This window comes from Salvia hispanica, chromosome 6 (assembly GCF_029641045.1).
Source record: "Salvia hispanica isolate PSC_SH4W2 chromosome 6, Shi_PSC_v1, whole genome shotgun sequence".
In the NCBI taxonomy this organism is placed as follows: domain Eukaryota; kingdom Viridiplantae; phylum Streptophyta; class Magnoliopsida; order Lamiales; family Lamiaceae; genus Salvia; species Salvia hispanica.
In genome coordinates this window covers 33,898,043-33,925,040 of record NC_142697.1, presented here as the reverse complement: position 1 = coordinate 33,925,040, position 26,998 = coordinate 33,898,043, and the positions used below count along the sequence as shown (strand labels likewise).

Below are 26,998 nucleotides of genomic sequence, written 5' to 3'. Positions count from 1 at the left end.
GTGTTGGCACGTGACACATATAATGCGAACCAAAAATGCTATTATACAAATTAATTAGTGGACGTTGTAGATGAAGTTCTGCGGATATTATTAAAGACTGTCTATTGTGCATTATAGAGATTGACTGTTTTTTTTTTGTATTGTATATATGTACGAATTGTATTTAATGTTTATTATGCGAAATAAATTATTTGTTATACAAAATAGACAATCTATGTCTATAGGTTATTGTTAATTGAATCCTAATTTTATATCAAAACTAAGGCCAAATATGATTCCACAGATAAACAAATGGAGGATGAAGATCAAGGGTTTTTGGCCGCAATTAGTTAAATGTGAATAGGGCATTAAGGTTAAAATGGTCTCATTGATAATTGTATTATATACACACATAATTCGAAAATTTACACATTTTATTGGTATTATATACACTGTGCTCAGGGCATTATATACATACCCCTTGGTGCATTACACCACTATAACATACTGCATTAAGCCCAAACTGCTTGTAAATTTGAAAGCACCTTTAAACATTATTAAAATTGTCTTATATACACATTGAACTTAATTATGGCATCATATACATTTACTCAGGATATCAAAGTATGCAATGAAGAACAATATGCTATAGGTCATAATAGAAATATACAAATTATATTTTTGTGCAATTTTTTTTGTCGAAAAGTATGCTATTTAGACTTCATTAAAACCCTCATAAAATAACATTTCATTTGATGTTGTATGCCATGTAAAAAATAATTTAAATTGAAAGAAAAGATATAGTATAAAATTTAAGTTTTAAGGATTTATTGAGATTTTTAAGAATCGTCATTGATTTCCAAATTTACAGTTACTATAGTATATAAAATAAATCATAAAATCTGCCACATGACACATTCTGGCGGATTGATCATCCTAATCTAATGACTCTAGTTTATCCTTGATTTTAATATAAGAATTAGTTTTGATATGTTGCATTCCCTATATAAATATATATATACACGTGACATCCACCATCTGATCATCAAACCAAAGTACGAAAACATATTGTAGTAGTAAATTCTGGAGTTGTAAACACACAAACAGATGATAAATAATAGGCTAACATGGAGTAAACGAGAATGATGCTTACGTATGATATGTAGTATAAGTACTAGTATTATACATAATCAAGATCTGCTTTGCTTCTTCTTGGCTGCTTCTACTATAGCCCTGAACTTCTGTAATGCAGCTGCTGCTTGCATCATGTTGATCCTTTGCTCGGGTGAAAAGGCCAAACATTTCATCGCCAAATCAAATATAGAAGACACACATTGCTCGTTTGCAGGGAAATGCCGATCGGATCTTGATAGCAAACCAGGCGCCACAACTTCACTTATCCCATCTTCTTGTAATGCTTTGCCTACCCACTCCTTTATGCCCATTTCTCCTCTAAACATATCATTTGTTGGCTTCTTACTCGTAAAAATCTCCAACAGCAATATCCCAAAACTATATACATCCCCGTGTGTGGATACTTTTCCTTCTGATCCATACTCTATTTGTCATATTGCACATGTTTGTCAATAGCCACAAGAAGCAAAGAAACTTTAAACTTATAGACAGGGGTGCGTTATTATGTTAACTTTACTTAAATTGCAAACTTGTTTGCTCATCACCGCAGTGTATTAAAAATGTCGATGCTATCACATTAAAATGTCAACACTGAATATCAAGTCAATACAGTGTATTAAAATATCAACTAAGTTTATGTTGATATTTCAATGTCATCGTGTTGACATTTTTAATACACTGAATTGATAATTAAGTTACCAGAGTTAGTAAAAGTTCACACCTCATTATAGACATTCGAATATAAGATGTTTTAGAGTAATTTAGATTACCTGGTGCTGCATAACCGATAGTTGCCATAGTTATAGTGTGAATCACAGCTTCCCGATCCTCAAAAAGTTTCGAAATGCCAAAATCCCCAACATGCGCAGTCATATCTTCACCAAGCAATACATTGTTCGGCTTTATATCACAATGCACAACTGTAAAAGTGTGATTGTGATGAAGATACTCCAAGGCCAACGCGACATCTATGGCTATGTTCAACCTCTTCACCAAATCCAAAACATACACATCAGAATGCAGCCATTTCTCCAGACTCCCATTAGGCGTGTACGCAAGAATCAAGGCCTTGAACTGCTCGTTGCTACAACAACCAAGTATCTTGATCAAGTTCCTGTGGCGAATACTGCCAAGTATCCGACTCTCTGTGTCGAAGCTCTTGAGCGCTCCTTCCAGTTCCAAGTTGAACACTTTCACTGCTACAGTCGTGTCATCCGCAAGCACTGCTTTGAATACTGAACCAAAGCTACCTTTTCCGAGTAGGTTCATCTCACTAAACGAACTCGTCCCCTGCGTGAGTTCTCTCTCTGAGACGATCTTCCACGAAGCTCCCACTGACGAGACGTCAGGAGCTGGCACATTTTTTCGTCTGCGTCTCTTTATGAGGAAAACTATGATCAATACCAAAATCAAAGCTCCAATGAAGGGAGGCACAACATATTTCATTATCATTGCAGTTGTTTCCAATCTTGACCTTCCACTCCCACAAGGTGGCACTTGGAATCTTCTGGCGCCGCATAGATTAGGGTTTTGAGTAAAAGAGTCAGCAGAGAAGTTGTCAAAGCAACCCCCTTCCGGAATCTTCCCTTGCAAATTGTTGCGCGAAACATTAAAATATTGTAGTTTGAGCTTTTCTAGAGAGGCAGGTATCGAACCGGAAAGATTATTACATGATAGACTCAGATTCGTCAAGCCTCTAACCTTCTCCAAAGATCCGGGGATGGATCCATTTAACATATTATTTGACAAAAACAGGACCTGAAGAGATTGGCAACTACCAATTGTGTTTGGAATGTTTCCTATAAACTTGTTAGAAGACAAGTCAAGATAGTTCAGAGCAGTCAAACTAGTGAATTGATCAGGAATTTGACCGCTCAAACTGTTTGAAGACAGGTTGAGATTTATGAGCTTTGGAAGATTTAAGAAGTTTAAAGGGAGTGTGGAATTTAGCTTGTTTGATGCAAAAGAAACCTTTTGAAGGGATTTAATATCTCCCAAACATTCAGGTATTGAACCTATAAGCATATTACTATCCAAATATAACTCTAATAAAGCAATGTTTTGGCAAAGACTATGAGTGATATATCCTTGTAGCTGGTTATCATAAAGATGCAACTTTCCAAGCTGATTTAGTTTTCCCACTGTTGGGATGAATCCTGTGAGTTGATTCTTGGATAAATCCAAAACCTCCAAACTTGTTAAATTTCCAATTTCAAGAGGAATAATACCTCTGATGCTGCAGTTAGACGCTGAAAAGGCGTCAAGAGAAGCAGATAAGTTCCCAATCGAAGCGGGAAGGATACCATTCATCATCGGATTGTTGGTAATTTCCAAGTGCAGCAAATTCTGGCAGTTTGTTAACGAAGAGAGAAATTCCAATTCTTGATTCGGAGAGTCTGCTCCAGTCAGATTATTTTCCCAAAGGCGAAGGGTTTCCAGCTTTCTGAGACTACCAAAGTGGGGAATGGGACCAGAGAATGAGTTTCTGTTCAATTCTATAACAGTAAGCTGAGAAGCATTGGTGATAGAGGCCGGAATTTCGCCTGTGAGTCTGTTAAAGAATAAATAAAGTTCTTCGAGATTGGCAAGTGAGATCCCCATGTCTGAAGGAAGACTACCAGAAAACTGGTTTTGTTGAAGAGAGAGTATCACCAAATTTGATAAGTTGAAGATGGAAGAGGGGATGGGATCAGACAACAAATCGTTGAAGGATGTTGTTAAGAACTCGATGTTTGCTAGATTACCAAGCTCTTCAGGCAACTCACCTACAGTATGTAATTATTCAAATATGATTAATTAGTCTTCAAAGTCACCATTTTTGGAACATTGGTCAAAGTCACCACTTTAGGTGACATATTTTTTTTCCTTGTTGAGATGTTTCACTCTAAATAACTTATTTCTAGAATTGAAACATCACTCTCTCTACTTTTTTCATATGTTTTACTCCCTCCATCCCAGATAATTTGAGACACTTTGACTTGGCACGGGTTGTAAGAAATCTAATGGAAAGTGAGTTGAAAAAGTTGGTGGGATATGGGTCCTACTTTTAAAGTATTAGTTTTATAATAAAATGTGATTAGGAATGAGTTAGTGGAATAATGGGTCCACTACCAAAAATGGTAAAAGTGAAATGAGAGAAATTATGTGGGACGGCCCGAAATGGAATACTGGGTCAAATTATCTGGGACGGAGGGAGTACTTTATTCTGTCCACATAATTCACAAAACAACGCTACATAAAATCTCGCATCAAAAAAGAAATATTCTACTTAGAGCGGGAAGAAGGAGTATTTACAAATAACAATTTATTATGAAATATTTGATGTAATAAACTAGCAATGTACTTAAATTTATAAACATACCGGTCAGCTTATTCAAAGCAAGATCAAGATCTACTAGTGAAGATATGTTCCCGATTCGGCGTGGTATTCGACCTAAATAATAAAATTGACAATGTTATTTATAAAATTTTATAAAAACGCTAATACTATATGAAACAAGTGAAATTAAATATGGATTTTTGGATTCAATATAATCAAGAAAAATGTTAAGAGATATGTAGTCGAATATATACAACCACTTTTAGTAGTTGCCATGACAAAATATTCTTTCATATGTTAGCACTTGGCACTGCTAAAAGGCATGATAGATTATGCTTTCATGGAATGGTTAAATGATTTAGAATTTTGTTATGAATATTAGAGTAATCGTGGTAGACATATTTGCAATCAAAATAGACAAACTCGAATTGGATTTTGGAAGGTATTAAGAAGATCAACACCGATTTTGCTAGAAAGTTTTAGAAGCTAATTAATTTGTAGAATTCTGGAGTTGTGGAGAATGAATCAACTTGGCAACTTGCACTATTAGCCTATAAATATGGAGTTAGACATTGATATGCAAGTGTGGTCACTAGCATAGAGTGGGAAATATGAAGCTAGGGTGTCTTCGTCATGTTGTAGTATGGTCCTGTATTAATGTTATACATCATTGAGTCTTGTGTAACTTGTATTCGTATTATGTGGTTGACTTTAATATGTTATGTAGTGTATAAGGTATGCTCTCGCCCAAAAAATCGTCACTACGACATACTATATAAAGTTATTATTTCAAAATGAAAGAAACGATCAACTAATATCCGTTAACTTGTTTCCATAGAGTAGTCAAGAATGGAAGATGGAAACTCATATTGTTATAAACAAATTAGCCCGTTTGACAGTTATAAGGTTAAATATATAGATATGCCAATGGTCCTAATAAATGTTTAAACAAAATATATAGAGATATAGTACAACGGATATATATTTCCAAGTTATAAGGTTATACAGATATGCTGATGGTCCTAATGAATGTTTAAACAAAATGTAGAGATACTCAGATATAGTAAGTATTATGGATATATATTTCCAAGTTGTTGCTCGCACCTGTTAAATTGTTTGAGTAAAGATACAACTCTTGGAGGTTGAGTAAATTGTCTAAATTCGTGGGTATACTTTCAGAAAAATTATTGTCATTGAGGTATACGAATTGCAACAATGAAATGTTGAAGATAGAAGCCGGAATATTTCCTGTTAGAACATGAAAAATTATATTAGTTAAAATAGTTAATTTAATGTGAAAGTTCCCTTAAGTTAATTATGCATAGATAAATATAATTACCTTGGAGATTGTTGCCATATATAGATAAAAGAGTAAGCATGCTCAAATTGCCAATTTCAGTAGGTATGTTGCCATTGAATTGGTTTTTTGACAAGCTCAACTCCTCCATCTCTTTGCACTTATATATACTCGTTGGAATTTTTCCATATATTTGATTCCGTTTGAGAAATAATCTCTTAAGTTTCGGAGTATTGTTGCATATATCACTTGGGAGCTTGCCCGATAGCTTGTTAAATCTCAGATCTATTGTTTCCAGTACAGACATGTTTACAAGGATACCTCTTGGTATTTCTCCACGGAAGTTGTTATATGCCACGTTTACTTGCTTCAAACGGCGTAGTTTTGCTAGCTCAGTAGGTAAGACGCCTGTGAAGTTGTTGGAGCTGATGTCCAAAGACTGAAGAAACGTTAGGTTTCCCAGATGTGGAGTGAGGCTTCCATAGAGGGCGAAGTTGGAGAGGTTGAGGTCTGTGACCCTGTGGTGTTTGAGGCCACACGAGACCCCCGCCCAATCACATATGGAAATATTGGTGAGCCAGTTGTTGCGCAACACACCATTTGTGTCTACAGTGGCATTTTTGAAAGCAAGAAGAGCATCTTGATCAGTGATTAAAGTCGAAGATGAGGTGAGGGTGAAGAAGAAGAAGTTTAATGTAATCAAAATAGGAAACAGGAAAGAGGTCCCCATGAAAGTGGTATTAAATTGCAATTTAGGTTTGTTAATGAGGATGAGGATGGTAAATGAAACAAATTTTTGAGGGTTTTATAAATAGAAGCTAAATGAAGTGGGGATATTTTGCCTTGTCAAATATGAAGTAGACACAGAAAAGTTTTCAACTTTCAAGTTGCAATCATCTATCAAGTTGAGTGAAGTGTTGCAGTCAATAATAATAAGATTTGCTTGTTCAACTTTTACTAACTCTTAAATTTAGTCCCATGGCTACACCATCACGCGTGACTTACTTTTGGCTACACCATCCCTATCCTATTGAGTCCCATGCTACACCATCACGCGTGACTTAGTTTGGGGTGTCAGTTTGTTGTAACAGAATAGAGCAATTGTGTAATCGAGACAAACATAAACGTAAAGAAACACAGATTTACGTGGTTCACCAATGTTGTGCTGGCTACATCCATAGGCAGAAAACGGAGAACAGATTGCATTCAGATTACAAACTTATGTGATCTTCTATATAAATAGGCACACAGACAACAGAATAACATTCATATTACAAAGTTATGTGTTATTCTATATAAATAGGCACACAGACGACGGAATAGGCACACAACGAGACCCTCGTTTAGCTAGCGGCAACCAGTATAGATTTAAGGCATACTAACACAGTTTAAGTCAATATCATCTTTTAATTTTAACCTCATATATCCAATATCTTGGATTCACTAAACCTAATAATACCGGTTAGGTGGTTACAACTACAGTCAGTGTGTGTGTTTCAGTGAACAATAAACTAGTTTTTTATGCAAACTAGTATTAATCCACGCGCTATGCGCGACTTAGAATATTTTTGTACTATCATTTTGATATTATGAATAAATAAAATAAGTGACAATATCATTACATATTATATAAGACTAAAAAATTTAAGAATATATACCAAGGTAGAGTATATAAATCTAATAAAATATTTTATATACAAATGAAATATTAGGAGACAATAATATCATTGTAAAATGATAAAATGATGAACTATAAAACAAATAAAAAGCACACATGTATAAATATGAATAAAATCTAATAGTAAATAAAACAATAATTCGTAAGTCATGAAAAAAGTACTTATATTTGCAAACAATCTTAAAAGTACAATAATTCATAATTCATGTAATTATGGTAACACTAATTTAATTCCATAATTTTAGGGATAGATGCATAATTATAGGGATAGATTGTAACTAATTTAGATCTATATAACAAATGTAAATGTAATTCAAAATTTAGTGTTACATATAGATATTGTACTAAACAATTATACTCCATATGGAAAATATTCCTACCGTTTTCAATAGTAGTACGATTTTGCATAAAAAAGTTTCATTTCCTAAACCCTCCCTCTTCTGTTTATGCAGTCCTTCCTCTTCTCGTTATCTTCTTATATGGCTGCCAGAAAAATATTCACCACCAAATCCTCTTGAAGTGCTTGTGTCGTTCTTCTGTATCGGTTTCTCTTTCTTCCTTTCCTCTTGCCTTCCCTTCTTTTTCTATATTGTTTCCTGAGATAAATTATAAACACTTTCTATATATTTTCAAAATAAAACAAAATATTGACATTTCGAATACAATTTTAGAAAAAAATGTGTTCGTAAACAGTGTAACTCCAGATATGGAGTTTCATTGTTCAAAAATCCATCGTCTTGTGCCGACGTTTTTCATTGTTGAACTTGAGTAAAAAAATTATTTTGTGAATGAGGTATTCATAGAGATTTGCTTTGTTTCAATTGACTCTTCTTATTCATGTATTAATTAGCATTTGTTGTAGAATATAGAGAAATTTAATGTGTTCATTTGGATTGACTGTAAAACCAAAACCGTTTAATTTCTATCGTTAATTCTTTTTATTTTATTTTATCATAATATTCATAAATGATTTTTTTTTATTTTTTCTAAAATTATCCTTTTATATGTATAAATAGATATATTATAATGTATTAATGGCATGTATGTAATTTCGGATATTCTCATGATACTAAATTCCCTTCATATTCACAGTCATTGGGAATAATAATTATAATTAATTGCAAGAATAATGACCCAAAATTTATTCGTGCATAACTGCACGTAAATTTAACACCAAAATTTATTCATGATTGTTGGTTACACCAAAATTTGTATATAATTAAAATTCATATCCAAAACTTATAAATATTTCAAAAGAAGGTCAAAACTCATTTTATATATGTATAGATTCATAAATTAATATATACTCTTGCAGGGAATAAAGAGAGAGAGATGAGGCTTATGACAGTACACTAAGGCTTCGTTACCGGGACCTAGTTCAAAACCAAAAATGGGAGTTTGAAAACTTGTTTTTTAGTTTTGTTGGCCAAGTCTCATTTTCAATTTTACATAAATTAAAATAAGTTCCAGATTTTATTAATTCAATTAACTTAAATTTATTATAAAACTATTACAGTAATATAATTTATTCGTTCCTAGATCTATTTTTTTTTATTTCATCCATTACACAAAATTCATTACATCTTCTTTTGAGGAGTGATCAACTACGCAAATAGCCTTGAACTTTGCGTTTTGCACGCAAATAGTTCCTAGAATTTAAAAATATTTTGAGCACTTTGTGGACTAAGGTATAATCACATTCGTGGTATTCTGCCACTATTCATCATAATTTTGCACCAAAAATGCCCCCAAGACATGGATGACATTTTTAGACATTCATGGTATTTTTTTTAATATGAGGGACTGAAATGATTTTTTTCACCACTTTTTATAATCAGTTTATGTCAGATCAACTTTCTTTCTCTTTCTTTAAAACTTTTAAAAGGTTAAAAAAGAATAAAATAAAATATAGTACTACAAAATTTTTAAATATAATATAAAAATTAAAATTGGAATGCACACAAGGTACATTTGAATTAGGGGTGGTTATTCGGTTGGTTAACCGACCCCAAAATTTCACTAAAAAACTAACCGGAATCGACCCGATCTCAAGTTCGGTTACTTAATTAATCGACTCGGTTAGAACCGGTCGATTATCGGTTATAACCGAACTAACCGAATTGAAATAAAAAATTTTTATGATTTTTAACTTTTCATCTACTTCTATTATTATTATTATTATTATTATTATATTTCTATTTACAAGTAATACATAAATTGTTTAGGCACTTTAAAAGACTTTACTTTAAATGATCTAAAATATAAAAAAAAAATTCCAATAATAAGAGAAGGGTTAAAATAGTAGTAATCCTTAACCACTTTATTGAATTTGAGAGATCTTATTTATAAAATACTAATACTATTTAGAAACTTTATAAGCTTTGAGATATTATAAATATAACTGATAGTAATACAAATTAAAATAGACTTTTTTGACATTAAAATATGAGACTTTGATAAAATTTGAAAGTAAATTACAATTTCTTCTATTATTAATTAAAATATAATTGAAATTAAAATTGTTTATTGTTTTAACTTTTAACTTTTCGTCTACTTTATTGTTATTATTATTATTATTATTATTATTATTATTATTATTTACAAGTAATACATAAATTGTTTAGGCACTTTAAAAGACTTAAAATTTACATGATCTATAATTTAAAAAAATTTCTCTAATAATAAGTGAAGGGTGATTCTTTTCTTAAAATAGTAATGCTTAAGCACTTTATTGACTTTGAGATATAAATTTATAAGTATAATACTATAATTGATAGTGACACAAATTAAAATGGACTTTTTGACATTGCAATACGAGACTTTGACAAAATTTAGATATAAATTACAATTTCTTCCATTGTGATAAAGTTTGAAAGTAAATTATAATTTCTTCTAGTATTAAATAAACATATAATTAAAATTAAAATTGAACTATAACTGACCGGTTTCGGTTCGGTTCTCGGTTAACCGAGCGCGTAGTAGAGATTGTCGTAGTAAACCCCGTCCGCAGTGATGCCGCTGTTCGGCTGCAGAAAGGCGTAGTTGAAAGAGATCTGCGCCTTGTTGTTCAAGTAGGCCAAGAAGGGGTATATGCTGGCGAAGATAGGCGCGCCCGTGTCGGAGAGGAACGCGACGATCGGGTCGAGAAACGGCCTCACCTCAGGTCGAAAATCGCCCTTGCTTGGCGGGAAATTTGTGGCGGGGTCCACGACCTCGGTCTCGATGGCTGTGGTGACTTTGATCGCGCCGAGGCCGGCGGCATCGAGGGCGGCGCGGATGTTGCGCATGGCGTTGAGGAGGAAGGGGACGTATTGGGAGGTTTCGGGCCGGATCGGGCTGACCTCGTTGCCGACGACGACTGCGCGGAAGCGGACGTTGCCGTAGTTGCGGATGTTGTCTTGGACCCAGCGGTCCGCGTTGGGACGGCTGTTGGCGATGTCTTGGAGCTGCGGGTTGTGGATTCCTACGGTGAGCTCAATGTCCGAGCCGCGGAGGGCTTCGAGGGCGGGTTGGTATGTGTCGTAGATTCGCATTCTTTTGATATTGTATTGCTTGAAAAGCTCCACGACTCGGGACGGAGGGGGAAGTCCGGCGCCGTTCCGTCCGTAGCATACTCCGATTTGGGCGGCTGCATATATTATCGAAAATAGTAAAAGGTTTTTAATAATGTTTTGGGGACATAGATCCCTTGCTGGGCTTTCTCTACAGTAGGGTTTATGTACTTTTATCATCCCAATATTTTATTCATTAAAATATTTTAATGAATAAAATATTGAGGCTGAAGCTATAAGTGCACAACACCCCTACTGTGGAGGGAAGGGAGCACAGCAGGAGATCCTAAGCATAGCTGGGAAAATAAATTTGATGTGGAAAAATTATTGGTAACAACATTTTGAGAATTTGAAAATAAAAATAGAAAAATTACAGAATTAAAAAAATAAATACTAGTATATGTAAAAATATTTGTGAATGAACATTTGACAAACTTAGTCATAAGGTGGTCCACCTCTGACTCAGTTTGGTAAGACAACTTTTTTTTTCAACAATAAGGTCACCGCAACTACGCTACCATAATGTGGGAAAATACAACACCGTACATAAAAGTAAACTATAATTTGAATTCAATACTCCCTCCGTCCCACAATAATTATAACTCTTATTATGGGCACAAGTTTTAAAAAATATAAAGAAAAGTTAATTAGAAAAGTTAGTGGAATATGAGAGTCATTTGTTTATATAGGAATGTGGGACCTACTTACCATTTATGGTAAAAAATAAAATGTGACAATTATTGTGAGACGAACCGAAATTGAAAAGAGTGACAATTATTGTGGGAGAGAGAGTATCTTTTATTACCATAGCCCTATAGTGCTATTATTTAGTTGTAACACTTTGAGTTTCATGTTAAAAGTTGTGTACCAACTATAAAATCAACAAAAGCTCTTAATTTTAAGGAATGCATCGCACTATACATAGTCATGAACTTATGATGGATAGAAAAGATATTAATACTAGTATTACTTTTTAATGTGATAGGTTAGGCCAATGCATACAATTGATTTAGAAGTTAAAATAAGATTGAGCAATGGTAGATATTTTTTTATGTCTCAACTATGAGTGAAAGTGAGCATTTGAACATTAATTAAAGATAAATTTAACTGATATTGAAAAGAGAACAAAAAAAGACTAACCAGTTAAATCCAGAGATGTGAACGAGAAAATAAGTATGACCATTGCAGGTAGGAAGAAGTGATTCATTGTGATTGCCATTGCACAGAAAGGAAAGAGCAATTGAACAAGTGTTGGTGAATCTTGTCATCGGTTACCTTCCTTTATATAGACTTTCCATCACTCAAGAGTCAAGACTAGTATATGCTGGCATATTTGTAATTATGCCCATTCAATTATTATATTTTTCTTGCCTAACTAATAGATTAGAGAACTAGCTAATAATTGAGTTATGTAAACATATAAGCAAACTATCATATTGAAAAAGATAAACTCTACATAGTATTACTAAAACTCCTTATCATGACGTAACATATTTATATAAGGGGTGTTCGATTCGTAAGATTATGTTTTATGATTAAATTTGTAGTGTATTTGGTTCATAAAATTTAATTCTACAATTCAATCCTAGATGTATAATCATGAGATAATTAGTCAGAGCTAACCCACTATGACTGAAATAATCTCACCACTCAATCTTAAATTATTTTTTGATATTATTTTATTTAGGAAACTGAACACTCACTTAAATAAGTATATAACTTCCCTTTTCTAAGAGCACTCCCAATGGTCCGGCTAAAAACTCCCTTATTTCTCCCTAACTCCTGCAGCGCCACATCAGCATCAACATTTATCCCCAGTTTTTAGCCAACTTTTAGTCAACTGCTCCAATGGTTTCTCCCTTATTTCTCCCTAACTCAACATTTTATTTTTACATCATCATTTTTAATATTGTTTAATTTTCCCTACAAATGTCTTTAATAGATTTATAATGAACAATTCATCGTTGTATTAATCATTGGAAAATATAATACAACGAGAAAAAAAAAACTACAAATAAAAAACCATAAAAAACAAAGATTTAAAAAACTAAGAGGGAGGGGCGTCATCAGTGGGAAATTCCGTACTCGGCTCTTTGCCCTTACCTTTTCGGGAATTTTTCCTACTTGAACTCATAATTTTGAAGATTGAAGATTGAGATAATGAGATTGAAAAATTGAGAGATAGAATGAAGATTGTGTGTGATGAATGGAGGAAGAGGAATTATATATAGTGTAGGAATTATAGCCGTTGGTTGCACAAAAAAAAAAAAAAAAAAAATTCGCCGAATCGCGAATCGGGAGTTGGCGATGAATCGGTAGAATTAACGCCGAATTATCGTCGAAATCACCCCAACGCCCGGCGAAAATCCGGCGATTTTCGGCGATTTTTCGCCGACCCTAACGCCTAACCATTAGGAGTGCTCTAAGACTTTCAAAGCAAAAAGGAACTCATTTTTAACATGGTATCATAACATAATTAAGTTGACAATAAATTTCATTATTGCAACTTGCAAGTGCGTAACTCGGGTGATTATTCGAGCCTACACATTGTGGATCCTTTTTAAACCATATTCTTATCTCACATTGATAAAATGGTGAATTGAACTTTTTTTATAAATAAGTGCATGGATAAACATGGCTCATTTCTAGCAAATACGCTTCGCCCGAAAACATCAAGGCGATTTGGGAACTAATTGTACACAGACTTAATTTTTTTTATTTAATCTTAAAAACTACTCTTTCCGTCCCATTCAAGATGTTCATCTTTCATTTTAAGTTTGTCTCATTCAAGATGTTCACTTTCTTTATTTGGAATTACACCTCTCTCATTTCTCCTTATTAAAATATTCAATCACTTTTTCCACTCTACTTTATCAAAATTAATTATTCCACCTAAACCTTAGTGTCACTAAAAAATACTCCCTCCGTCCACAAAAAATAGATCACTTTGTTTATGACACAAATTTTAATGTAGAATTGGTAAAGTAAGAAAGAGGAAGAGAAAAAGTAGGTAAAGTAAGAGAGATAGGGAGAAAAAGTGAGTAAAGTTGGAGAGATGGAAGAAAAAGTGGGAAAGGTATGAGAGATAAACTTTCCATTTTAAGAAAGTAATCTATTTTTTGTGGACGTCCCAAAATGACAAAAGTGATCTATTGTTTGTGGACATAGGGAGTATGATCATTTTGAGTGAGAGTAATTAATTGAAAAATAATTTGTTTTAATACTTTCTTAGATAACTTTATTATGTACTTCCTCCGTCCCACAAAAGATGTCACACTTGTGGGCCGGCATGAGATTTTAGGAGGTTTTGTTTTGTGTGTTAAATGAAGAGATAAAATATAATTTTTATATTCATGTGAGAGAGAACTTTTTCTAAAAAGGAAAATGTGACATCTTTTGTGGGACAAACTAAAAAGGAAAGTGTGATATCTTTTGTAGTACTCCGAGAGTAAGTTGTAGCGGTCATTTCACATTAGGAGGAAATCAAATGTCTGAAAACTTAAAAAATTTGATATAGCTGTGAGAAAATAGAAGTCAATTTAAAAGACCAAAGCTTTACTTATATCCTATAGTGAAGCACAAGACGAAAAAGAATTCTAGGCTGGCGCTTTGAACACCGACCTAATATATAATTTATAATTCCAGTCTATTTATTGTGACACGATACACATTAATATTGTTATTTCACTTTCAAATACTTTTCCACATTAGGCCCTTGGTGGTTGTTCTATTGGTTGAACTTTCTACTCTACTTTAATATTAATAGAAAAACTATCAATGTGGTTATGAATTTTCTTACAAGAATATTTGGCATTTGTGTTAATTAATTAGGTGCATAACTAATATCATGATGAGTGGCAACTCCCCCCAAAATAACTCTATATTAGTATATAATATCCAAATATTAGTTCACATTTTCAATTTGATTATTTGCATGTAAATACATGAGCTTTCAACTATTTACGTATTTCATTCAACTATATATTGTTCGAATAAAAATAGTACAAGAATGATATTTGTGGCGTTTTTTTTTTTTTTTTTTCTAAATCGGAGGCGAAGCTGTAGTGCTCAATTGGAGGTTGATTTATGGAGACTTTTGGCAGAAATATGATAATTATAAAACTTTATCTTTTTATTTATCTTTTCAAATACCTTTTCTCTACGACATTAGATTAACACATTTTTAGAAAAAATAAAATTATAGTAGTGTAATAGTACTTACTAGCTGACCTATATCTTAAGTTTGTGATGCTCCCATGTTCCACTTTTAACGCCTAGACATGGATTAATTAAAAGACACAAAATATGAACTATAAGTCCACATATGAAATGTATGAGAATAAAATAGTAAGGTTTGTCCCAACAAATGGATGGGTATTCATTTAATTATTCAACGATGACTAAGGAGTTGAAAAACGATGTCTTCTTAGTCGTCACGGCAAAACCTTTGTTTATTATTAAGCTTTCCATCATCATTAATTATCAAATGTATCTTTGTATTATTGTATAGTGTAATACATACATGGAATAGTATTCATAAATATCATACTACTAATCAATAAGTAAATTCAATCAATTAATTAAAATAATAACTAAATTAATTGATTGATGTGATAAAAAAATTATTAATAAAATTGTTAGAATACAATTTTTCTTTTCTTTTCTTTTTTATTTTTATTTTTTGATTTATTATTAATCGTGCAGCTTGAAGTTGATATGATCATATATGTATAGTCTTCTAGTCTTTTCATTGTGTTCAACACAGACTACAAAATTGTATCAATTCAAATACTTATCACTTTCCATTGATTGTTTGCATGTAAAATACACGAGCCTTCACCTATTTTAGATATTTTTGTCAAGTTATGTTCAAATTAAAATGGTACAAGAAAAATATGTTTGTTGGTCTAAGAAAACAGTTGTATTCTCAATAAGAATGGTACACTGAACTTGTGGATGAGTGTATTTGGGTTCAGAAACAATACTTGCACATGTGGAATTTATGTTTAGAATTCAATTATGCAATGGAAATTTTTGCTAGAGACAAGATGATGATATAAATTTATTTGTAGAATTTAATAATAATGTAGAGGAAGTTTTTGCTAGAGACAAGATGGCGACTTAATATTTGTTCTAAATCGCTTCATGGACTTAAATTCAATTAATTTTATTAAATATGGGTTTTCACGAAAAGTCAAGTAAGAATTCCTTGAAATTCATACACAACTTGCGAAACAGACATAGAAATCGAGATAGATTTTGGCCACCCTGAGTTGTTTGAGAGGCGAAAACATCAATTTATTTTATTTTATTTTATCTTGAATAGTTAAGGAATTATGGAAAGTTTTTAGGCCATGTAATTGTAAACACTGTAGAAATCATTTTAGGTCTCATATATATCATTTTAAGATTAAATTTAGATTTAAGAAAGTAGCATTTCTTCAATCTTTCATTCCATTTTATCTTGGCTTGGTCATTCTCATAGGACCCCGACATCATTTAGCTAATAAGATTTTGTGGTTTTTATATTCAGATGATTGATACTAGTGATGTTAACTGTTATTATCTCTAAATTTATCAATTTGAAAATTATACTCACTCCATCCCACTTCAAGGAACAAATTTTTAGTTTTGGGATGTCCCACTACAAATAATACATTTCTACATATCAAAATATCACCCTCTCTACCTTTTTCACTTTCTTACTTTATTCTCTCCACTTTACGCTATATAAAATCTCGTGCTAAATAAGAAATGCATGATCCAGTTAGAGTAGGATAGAAGGAGTATTATTACTCAATAACGTGTTTTCTGCGAGTCTATTTCTGATATTAAACCTAAAGATCATGAGCGACTCGAATTATTGAGACTGAAAGTGAAATCTATTACTACTACTACTTTTTATAGATTTTCCTAAATTAGTACTATTATTTTTATCTTTAGTTGAATATATAGAAGAAAAAAATATCGTGGGGATGGAACTCGCCGACTGTAGAAGGTCGCAAAATTATTTTCCCTTTCCGTGACTATTTGTATCATGAAATTGCAGTATTCCTATGATATATTCTGATCATACAACATGCCCAAAGTTAGAAATTGCATAACACGCCCTTACCCTTCACTACGGACCTTAAATTAACACATTTTCACAAACAAAAAACAAAATTACGCCAAAAATCATTTCCATGCATCATATACTCCCATCTTCCACTTTTAACGCCTAGCTTAGACATGAAATAATTAAGAAAGAAAAAATTGAATTATGTGTCGACATATTAAACGCATGAGGAAAAAATGTTCTGTCCCAACAAATCAACAGGGTATGCATTTAAATTTTCCAACTATGATTTGAGGAATTGAAAATGATGTCGCCAATTACGTATATGCACACACAATCGACTGATCGAGAATCATGAATACCAACAAAATAAAATAAAGGGACAGTGAATAAAATATACAGTTGATTTAATTGACCAAACATAAGGTTGACTTAGGTCAATGTATTAATTGCATGAGCAGAAAAAATGTTAAGATCGGTTCCGACTATATACTTTTATTATGCATGCATCAATTTTTATTGATTTATTCCAATCAATTGAAAACAACTCATTCTGAAGATCTGATTGACCTTTCCATCTTCAACTTAATATGTTGCCGGCCAATTGCATGTGACAATTTTAAACTCAACCATAAGAGTGTCCACAATAATCCGACACAGTCACGCCACAGTCAAAAAACTTATCCACAATCACAAAAACTTGTTCAGCCCACGCCACAGCTATCAATCACATTATTTTATTAATCGTTGGTATATTTTAATTGGAGTAGAATAAAAATAATGGAATGAAAAAAAAATGAATTGGGAATAGGTTGTATTTATATAAATAAAATAAGAAACAAAAATTACAAACACCGGCACCGCTGCGGCGGTCCACGACGTGCAATACACCGCCGCAGCTGCGCCCCGTCAACCGCCGTGGCTGAGCTATTGTGGACACTCTAATAGCAATAATTTAAAAACTGGCCGGACCGAATCTTCTATAAAATAATTAAATAAGAGAGAGAATATTTTTTTATGGTCCGCGAATTTTGTCAAACTATCATTTTAGGTCCATTTTAGGCTCATGAACTTTGAAAATATCATTTGAGGTCAGTCAACTACGAATTAAAATCAATTGAAGTACTTTTTTACTATTTTCAAAATTTTTGGTCAATAATATCTTCAATGTTTTGAGGGGTAATTCCATCAATTATTAAAAGTAGTATTTAAAATTAAATAAAATATTTTAAAACAATTTTTAATAATAACTGATATTAACTCTAATTTGACAAACCTCAAATGATATTTTTAACACCTAAAATGATAATTTGACAGTGCACGATCATCATAAAAAATATTTTTTATGTTGCCTCTTAAAAAAGTTAAGGTTAAGCCCCATTGACCTCCTCCTTTAATTTGTGGCCGTTTTGATATTGTAAAATGCTCAATATGAGGACGAAGTTGGCATTACCTAATCTCACTAGAGCTTATTTGGCTAATGTGATATTCCCTTCTCGAAGAAATCAAGCCATACACTTTCCATGAAAACTCAAAATTTTACTTTTGGTGAAAGCAAGACAAAAAAGAATTCACGCTTGGTGGTCTGAGGACTAAAAAAGTTGTGATCAAGACAGACTAAAGAATTTTAAATCTCACTTCAAACTTTTTTCCACATTTGGCTGGTTGTTGGTTAATTGTTCTATTGTTACGACTTTCTACTCTATGTACACATCTATAAAATAATTTATCATTGTATTCCGGGTAGTATCGAATTGTATTTTCATGGAAATACTAGCTCATGGACGTGGTGTTACTGTAGTTCATTTTTAAAATTATCTTTATATTGCAGAATATTTTAGTTTGGTGCAAACCAACCACGCTGAATGGCAGCTCCAACAACCAAAAACGAAATATATTACTCCCTCCGTCCGTCATTAGGAGTCTCATTCATGGGCGGCACGAATTTTAAGAAATGTTAAGAAAAGTGGATGGAAAAAAGTTAGTGGAATAGGGGTCCCACTTGTTTATATTAGTTTTAAATGAAATGTGAGTGTAATGAGTTAGTGGAAGGTGAGACATATTACCATTTATGGTATAAGTGAACCGGGACTCCTATTCGCGGACGGACTAAAATGGAAAAACGGGATTCCTATTCGCGGACAGAGGGAGTATTATGTAAAGAGTATATATATATATAGTGGCATGTTAGGGTGTCACCACCCCTTAAAATAACACTATACCACCATTTCTAGCCAATCATTTGTACACGTGGACGAATAATAAGCTGCCACGTGGCAAAAAAAAAAAAAAACCAAAAAAGACGGGCAACAATTTTGTGCTCTTTAAACAACAATTTTTCTTGAACAGCAATATCCAACACGTTAGACATCAATTTATATGTCTAACGTGTTGGATATTGCTGTATAAGCGTTGTCACGTTGTCATTTTAAGAGGGGTTGTCATTTTAACACAAACATATATATATATATATATATATATATATATATATATATATATATATATATATAGGGATGTGATCAGGTCCATAAGTGAAATTTTGTCAAAAATCAAAGCAAATCTCAACCATTGGATCCTGTGATGTAACCGTTAGATTAATGCCACGTGTCATCTAATAATGTAGATTGTGTAGTCTAATAATGTAGCTCAGCTAATAATGTAACGCACTTTAGTCTAATAATGTAGATTGTGCAGTCCAATAATGTAACTCAGTTAATAATGTAACGCTTTTAATGTAATAATATAGCTCGTATATTATGATCACAACCATCAAATCTAAGGATCCAAGGGCTGAGATTTGCTTTGATTTTTGACAGAATTTGCCTTATGGACCATAGTGCGCCCCTATATATATATATATATATATATATATATAATTGTTAGTTGAAATATCTTCGATTAGATTTTTCGTATGTAAATAAATGAACATTTATTGTTGTGTTTTCTTCAAACTTTGTCTAAATTAAAATACCACTACAACAATAATATTTTATGTTTTTTGGGTCTAAGAATATATTTGTACTCTTATTAAGGGGTGAGCATTCTGTTTTCAAAACAATTTTTTACCAAATCCAAACTGATCCAATAATTTTGAAAATATGAAGATAATCGGAAATCTGAAATATCCAAAAATTCCCCCAAAAGCTGAATATCTTAAAAACTTAATAAAAACTACTACTCCATTTAACTATATTTATTAAAATAAAATATTATGTTTGAATAAAACATGTTATTTAATTATGTTTATGTTGGGGTGCATTAAAATGACAACATCTCTTAAAATGACACTGTGACACCACGCTACACTGCAATATTATAAACGCTACACTGCAATATCAAATACGCTGAGAAAAATTGCAGTCTACCGTATTGGATATTGTAGCCCGAGAAAATTTTCCCTTGAACATTTTTTATAATTGCAACATGGCAGCTGATTATTCATCCATGTGTACAAATGATTGGCTAGGAATGGTGGTATGGTGTTATTTTAAGAGGTGTTGTCATTTTAACACAAACCTGTATATGTATAAACATATAATATGATTAAGATTTTTTGAATTTTTCCATTTAAATTTTCCAAATTGAACTCAAAATCTAAAAATTTTTGAAGAAAATAAATTTCGACCTAATCTAATTCAAAGATACGAAAACTCATTACCAAATTTAATATTTCAGTTTAGTTGAGATTGATTTTTTTAGTTACCCGTACTCTTAACACAAATGACATAATATTATAGTCTCACTGTCCTTTAAAAATAAAAATTTAGGAGACATCAAAAGTTTTTAATTAAAATAAGGAAAATATGATTGAATAATTAATAAAAAAGTAGTTGAAATAGTGTTAATGGATAATGAATTATATAACATTAGTAGTAAATGTGTAGTAAATGTGTGGTAATCAAGTTTAAAATATAAAAGTAAATTAATTTTGATGGACCGATAACACAGAGACTATTTCATTGGTAATATAGCAATATGAAACTATTTAATCTTCGAAAAATAATCCAAAAACTAAACTCGTGGACTAGAGTGTTTGGGTCCCAAAACAATAATTGGATGTCCACTCCGTCAATCTTGCATTTATTTTTAATATGTAGAATTTAATATGAAATGGAAAATTCTTCATTGACCTGAATCTGAATTTTCCGACGTTCCCATCTTCCACTCTCAAAGCCAACAACTTCAATTAATTAAGAGACGAAAAAAGACATAATTAAACGGTAGAATTGAAAACGACGTCGTCGTGATCGACACGCCCAACCTTGTTTTATTATTCACTTTTCCATCATCAGAATTTGCATACACACACAATCAAATATTCATAAATATACTACAAAAATACTTACTTTTCATAACCACACACAGTCCAATTATTCATCAATCAAAAGAAATTAGAATGAAGACTTATTTCCTTTCTTTTTCCCTTACACTTTACATACTAAACTTATTGACTCTCTCCTCAACCCAAACAACTCCCAACTACACAAATGAACAACAATCCCTAATTTCCTTCAAAAACTCCCTCACATCAAACCCTAATTCCCTCAACAACTGGTCCACCAACACCTCCATCTGCGAATGGACCGGCGTCTCATGCGGGCCCCGCCACCAACGTGTCACCGCCCTCAACGTCTCCGGCCTCTCCCTCCGCGGAACCCTAGCTCCACATCTCGGAAACCTAACGTTTCTCCGATCCCTCGACATAAGCTCCAACAACTTTACCGGCTCGATCCCCTCCCACCTCTCCAAACTACGTCGTTTGAGGGTAATAAACGCGGGATTCAACAACCTCACCGGAGAAATCCCGTTATGGTTAGGATCCTTATCACAACTCCAACATGTCCATCTCAATAACAACACCTTCTTTGGGACAATCCCTCCTTCTTTGTTCAATGCTTCCACTTTGCTAACTTTGAATTTCGGAAACAATTCTCTTGAAGAATATGTTCCGAAAGAGATTGCCAACTTTTCTTCACTAGAAAGGTTGAATTTGGAGGGGAATATGTTCATAGGCTCTTTGCCTTATGGCATATTCAATATTTCTACTATGGTGAATGTGAATATGAGATCTAATAGTTTAAGTGGTGAGATGCCAAATGATGTGTGTAGTAATGAAAATCCAAAACTAAAAAGAATAATATTGAATAATAACCAGTTGTTGGGGAGTATTCCACCGAATATTGGCAATTGCAGAGAGCTGGAAGAGATTTGGTTAAATGATAATAACATAAGTGGAAGCATACCACTTGAAATTGGGGGTTTGAGCAAGCTTGAGTTTTTATCATTGTCGACCAACGGTTTAACAGGTATGGCTGTCTTCTTGTTGGAATGTGTCATATTTAGAATAAATTAAATTCTTTGAAACTGATGTTTTACTTTTTTTTTGGACTTATTTGAACATCAATTAATTAAATATTGAACATATATTATGAATATGTTCAATATTTTTATCGAAAATATTTGATTTGTGTCACGACCGCACTTCCTAAGGATAGAAAGCTCGGTTGATCGCGACTAGGGGAGGATGAAAGAAGCGGGGAAGAAAGGGGGAAAACGGTGGCACAACTGAACTTGAACTGAAATAACTTGGAATAATATATATCAGAATGCATAATACAAGGAGTGTAAACTCGACTTTTACATTGCAGCGGAAGAGTCAAGAGCAGATGGCATCGTGTATGGAGACACGACGCATCCAAGTACTATTCTATCGAAGGATCTTCATTTATCTGTGCTCAACACCGCCCGCCGTCATCACTGCTCAACCTGCACATTTTTAAAACATATGCAGGGCTGAGTACTTGGTGTACTCAGTGGACACGTGCCGAAATATATTTTACTGAAAAGAAAACTGGTTTTGTCAAGCCAATACTGAGTGGGCTCGGGGTTTTATCTTAAAAGGCCCGAGGACACTAAAAGCATTTTCTAAGTAAAATCTTTGACTGTAGTCTATTTTTCCTGGAACTAATGCCATATCTGAAATAACTCCTGGTGAATCGGAATGTATGGGCTCGTCCCACTTACAAACCCGCATTCACTAATTCCTGGTGAACCGAAATTCACGAACTCCTGGTCTAGTAGGGACGTCGCCCTTGCTAGACAAACAGATAGGCAAAGTTCAAAACAAAACTTGGCAAGACAAAAACATACTGAGAACTTAAATAACTGAAAGCATTCACTTAAAATGAGAATGTAAATAACTGGAAGCATTCATACTTCAAAACATTCAGGGAACATAAATAACTGAAAGCGCATTCGTATAAGGCTCACGTAATATCATATCACAATAGCACTTTTCATAAAAACTGTACTCTAAACATAATACTTCTCATAAAACTGTAACATACTTTAAACTGAAAGCTCACTAAAAATATATTTCTCGTAAAAACTGTAACATTAACAGAAAGCCCACCTTGTTCTTTACTTGAATTTCTCGCTCTGATCTTAACTCGCGGAGATAGTCCTTTGTGAAAAACATAACATAACGACATACTAATTAGACTCGAGACAAAATCTCATACTTATAGGAATGCATGCCCTAATTAATTTCTTTTATTCTTTGTTCACTAAACTTGCATATTAATTAAATCGGGAAATTTAATTAATAGCATTTCTTTCATAAACATGATTATTTTCATGACTTGAGAACGTCGTTTCCCTTTTCTGGCGTCTCTAAATTTTCTACCGATTAAAAGTCAGCCCATTTCTTAAACAACCTTGGCTCAATATTTAAGTCCTCCTTGGCCCCTTTAAATTAATTAGCCCTCTGGCCCAGGTCACTAACTAATTAAATGATGGCCCAAACTCCTTAATTTATCACTTCCGGCCCAAACCAATTAATTAAAATTGGAGTCAACCCAAACATATACTCCCTTCCAACGTGACTTCTCTCTTCTCAATTTTAGTCAAAATCCCTAAATTTCAGAACAGCAGCAGTGCCTCTCTTCTCCGGCGAAAATCGCCGCTACCTCGACGGGATCTCGGAGTCCCGTCAGCGGATACTCCCTCCTCCATCGGGTTCTCTCCCTCCGTCGAGTTCGGAGGAGTCCTCGGCTGCTCGACGAGCAGGGCTGCCGCCTGCTGCGTCGCTCGGCGACGGCTCCAGTGGACCAGCCATCGCCGCCTTTCCTCTCCGGCGATCGCCGCCGACGGTTCGCGTTGCTGCTCCGGCAGAGTCATCAATTGAGGGGAAAGGCATCGCCTTTCTCCCTCCGTCTCTTTCTCCGTCGTGCGTGGAACTCGGGGGTCGTCATCGCCCTTTTCTCTATCTTCACTCGGAGCGCCGGCAACAGCTGCGGCTGCTGCCCCTGTCGGCTCTCCGGAGCTCCGTCGTCACTCGACCCTCGCCGGATAGCCCCATATGCTAAGCTAAGCCTTCTATCCAGTTTGCTACTTAACATAATTATGTTCGATGTTTGGGATGTTATTACTTGGTGGTTTGGCTAGTTCACAGTGGTGCACTATTTGGTTTTTCTGTTTCATTTGAAAGCTATGGTATTGAACTCTAAAATTTATGTGTTCTTGAGCATCTATGGTTCTAAGTTTTAAAGATGTGGGATTTCTAACGTGATGCAAAGGGTGGTGTTGGGAGATTACCTTGGCTTGGTGATTCCTCTTGGTTTACCGGGCTGCCCTCTCGCACAGCCACTGCCTTCCTCCCTCGTTACTCCTCCGTCACTTGTGGATTTTTGGGGGTCGAAAATGGTGGGGAGAGGATGGAACTGGCTATGTATACATGTATATATATAGGCTGAAAATCTGCTTGGTTGTTGGGATTTTGGCAGAGGGATGTGTGCAGAGAGAAATCTGCTCTCTTGGCTTCTTCTTGCTTAGACCTTAATGGAGTTTGTCTTCTTGTTGCAGCTCCTGCGACCTTTTGGGATTTGGTCAATATTTTGATTAGGGACAACCCAGATTTTGATTAGGGACAACCCAGCTCTTCCTTGGCTCTTTGTTAACTACTTTTGACATTTTGTGTAGGTGTACTCATCTTCAATAACTCCTCACTTGCTTTTCCTTAACTGAATTTGGATTTATCATGCAGGCATAGGAGTGTTGTTAGCTAAACAGGTGACAATCGGTTGAGGCCCTATGTGGCTGATCTTCAAGCTATTGGGCCGAGTTTTGAGTGGGCCGAAGAAAAGACATTTGGCTGGATAAGAAGAGGCCCGAAATCTATACACATTTTTTTTGTATAATCTGAAACATGTTCTTGATCCATTATTTATTTTGGGCTTAAGTTCTCTTGTACTAAATGAAATTGAAAATACTCTTGGTCAATCTTAAATGTCCAAATTCTCCTTTGATCGTCTTAACGATCATCTTAAAAAAAAATTTCTAGCCATTCGGCGTCCCTTTTAGAAGAGCTTAAAAGATGTTCAAAAGTCGGGGTGTTACATTCTACCCACCTTAAAAAAAATTTCGTCCCGAAATTTGGTTACGTCCTTTAAATCGTTTTATATTTCTCCTTAATCTCATTCCAATCCTCATGTAGCCTCTTCTTGTCTGTGGTGTTTTTCCTAACACAACTTTACTGAAGGAATCGACCAATCCTTAACTATTGCGCCCATCAGCCAAAAATTTACTTCGAGCTTCTCTTCATAGCTCTAGTCTATTTTTCTTATCTTCTTTTTGGTTCTTTCTCATACTCTGCTCTTGATATTCTCATCGTTTTTATTGCTCGGGAAAGCGGTAGTGATCTTGGAAACTATTCCATCAAGTTCGAGGTCGAACCACGTTCTAGTAGGCATGCATCCTAAGACACTCTATGTTCTGAGAGAAACGTCTAAGTTCTCTATTCTATAGGTCTCACTGTTTGAGAACTCGACTCATAAAAGATATCTTGTACTTTTCAAACTCTTTAACTGAAAGCAAACATCACTGTAGAAAAACTTTTTAACTTTCACTTTGCAAATCAAAACTATTTTTCTCACTTTAAAAATCTCAAAAACTTTTATGAAGAAACTAATCATAATTTCTCAAAATTCAAAACTCACTATTTTCTATTTTAAACTGAAATCAATCCCTCAAAGGGAATACGCTACACCTTTCTTTAAAACTGAAAACTGTCCACATAGAGAATATTCTCTACACTCCTTTAAACTGAAAACTGTTCCACAAAGGGAATACACTTCCTTTACTACATAAAAACTTTTTTTCAAAATTCCTTTCTATTTCAAAAAGTAAAGTTACCTCCTTTCCTGGTTGAGCGTGACAAGTCGGGGTGTTGAGCCTTCGACGTTTAAACTGTTAATCTAGAGGTACGATTCTAGACTAAGACTGAAAGAAGACTCTTGGGTCCAGAGCAGAAAGAAAATTGCTCTGATACCACTCTGTCACGACCGCACTTCCTAAGGATAGAAAGCTCGGTTGATCGCGACTAGGGGAGGATGAAAGAAGCGGGGAAGAAAGGGGGAAAACGGTGGCACAACTGAACTTGAACTGAAATAACTTGGAATAATATATATCAGAATGCATAATACAAGGAGTGTAAACTCGACTTTTACATTGCAGCGGAAGAGTCAAGAGCAGATGGCATCGTGTATGGAGACACGACGCATCCAAGTACTATTCTATCGAAGGATCTTCATTTATCTGTGCTCAACACCGCCCGCCGTCATCACTGCTCAACCTGCACATTTTTAAAACATATGCAGGGCTGAGTACTTGGTGTACTCAGTGGACACGTGCCGAAATATATTTTACTGAAAAGAAAACTGGTTTTGTCAAGCCAATACTGAGTGGGCTCGGGGTTTTATCTTAAAAGGCCCGAGGACACTAAAAGCATTTTCTAAGTAAAATCTTTGACTGTAGTCTATTTTTCCTGGAACTAATGCCATATCTGAAATAACTCCTGGTGAATCGGAATGTATGGGCTCGTCCCACTTACAAACCCGCATTCACTAATTCCTGGTGAACCGAAATTCACGAACTCCTGGTCTAGTAGGGACGTCGCCCTTGCTAGACAAACAGATAGGCAAAG

The 26,998-nt window shown here is 34.1% G+C and overlaps 2 protein-coding genes and 1 long non-coding RNA gene across 3 annotated transcripts; 1 reads left to right on the top strand and 2 right to left on the bottom strand.

Annotated features, from left to right (window-relative positions):
- Positions 1–1,067: 1,067 nt before the first annotated feature.
- Positions 1,068–6,472, bottom strand: LOC125206659 (uncharacterized). The gene is made up of 5 exons (XM_089060653.1): positions 5,772–6,472; positions 5,537–5,680; positions 4,475–4,546; positions 1,884–3,878; positions 1,068–1,537 (listed from the first exon to the last, which is right to left on the bottom strand). Exons 1-5 carry the CDS (start codon positions 6,457–6,459, stop codon positions 1,170–1,172), a joined length of 3,267 nt encoding a protein of 1,088 aa, XP_088916779.1. The 5' UTR covers positions 6,460–6,472; the 3' UTR covers positions 1,068–1,169.
- Positions 6,473–10,349: 3,877 nt separating this feature from the next.
- Positions 10,350–12,195, bottom strand: LOC125205947 (glucan endo-1,3-beta-glucosidase, acidic-like). The gene is made up of 2 exons (XM_048105170.2): positions 12,099–12,195; positions 10,350–11,035 (listed from the first exon to the last, which is right to left on the bottom strand). The coding sequence occupies exons 1-2, from the start codon at positions 12,175–12,177 to the stop codon at positions 10,371–10,373; spliced, it is 744 nt and encodes a 247-aa protein (XP_047961127.1). The 5' UTR covers positions 12,178–12,195; the 3' UTR covers positions 10,350–10,370.
- Positions 12,196–23,851: 11,656 nt separating this feature from the next.
- LOC148923661 (uncharacterized) lies at positions 23,852–25,360 on the top strand. Its single transcript, XR_016132711.1, has 2 exons — positions 23,852–24,992; positions 25,061–25,360. It is a non-coding gene; the product is annotated as an uncharacterized LOC148923661 (long non-coding RNA).
- The last annotated feature ends 1,638 nt before the right edge of the window (positions 25,361–26,998 follow it).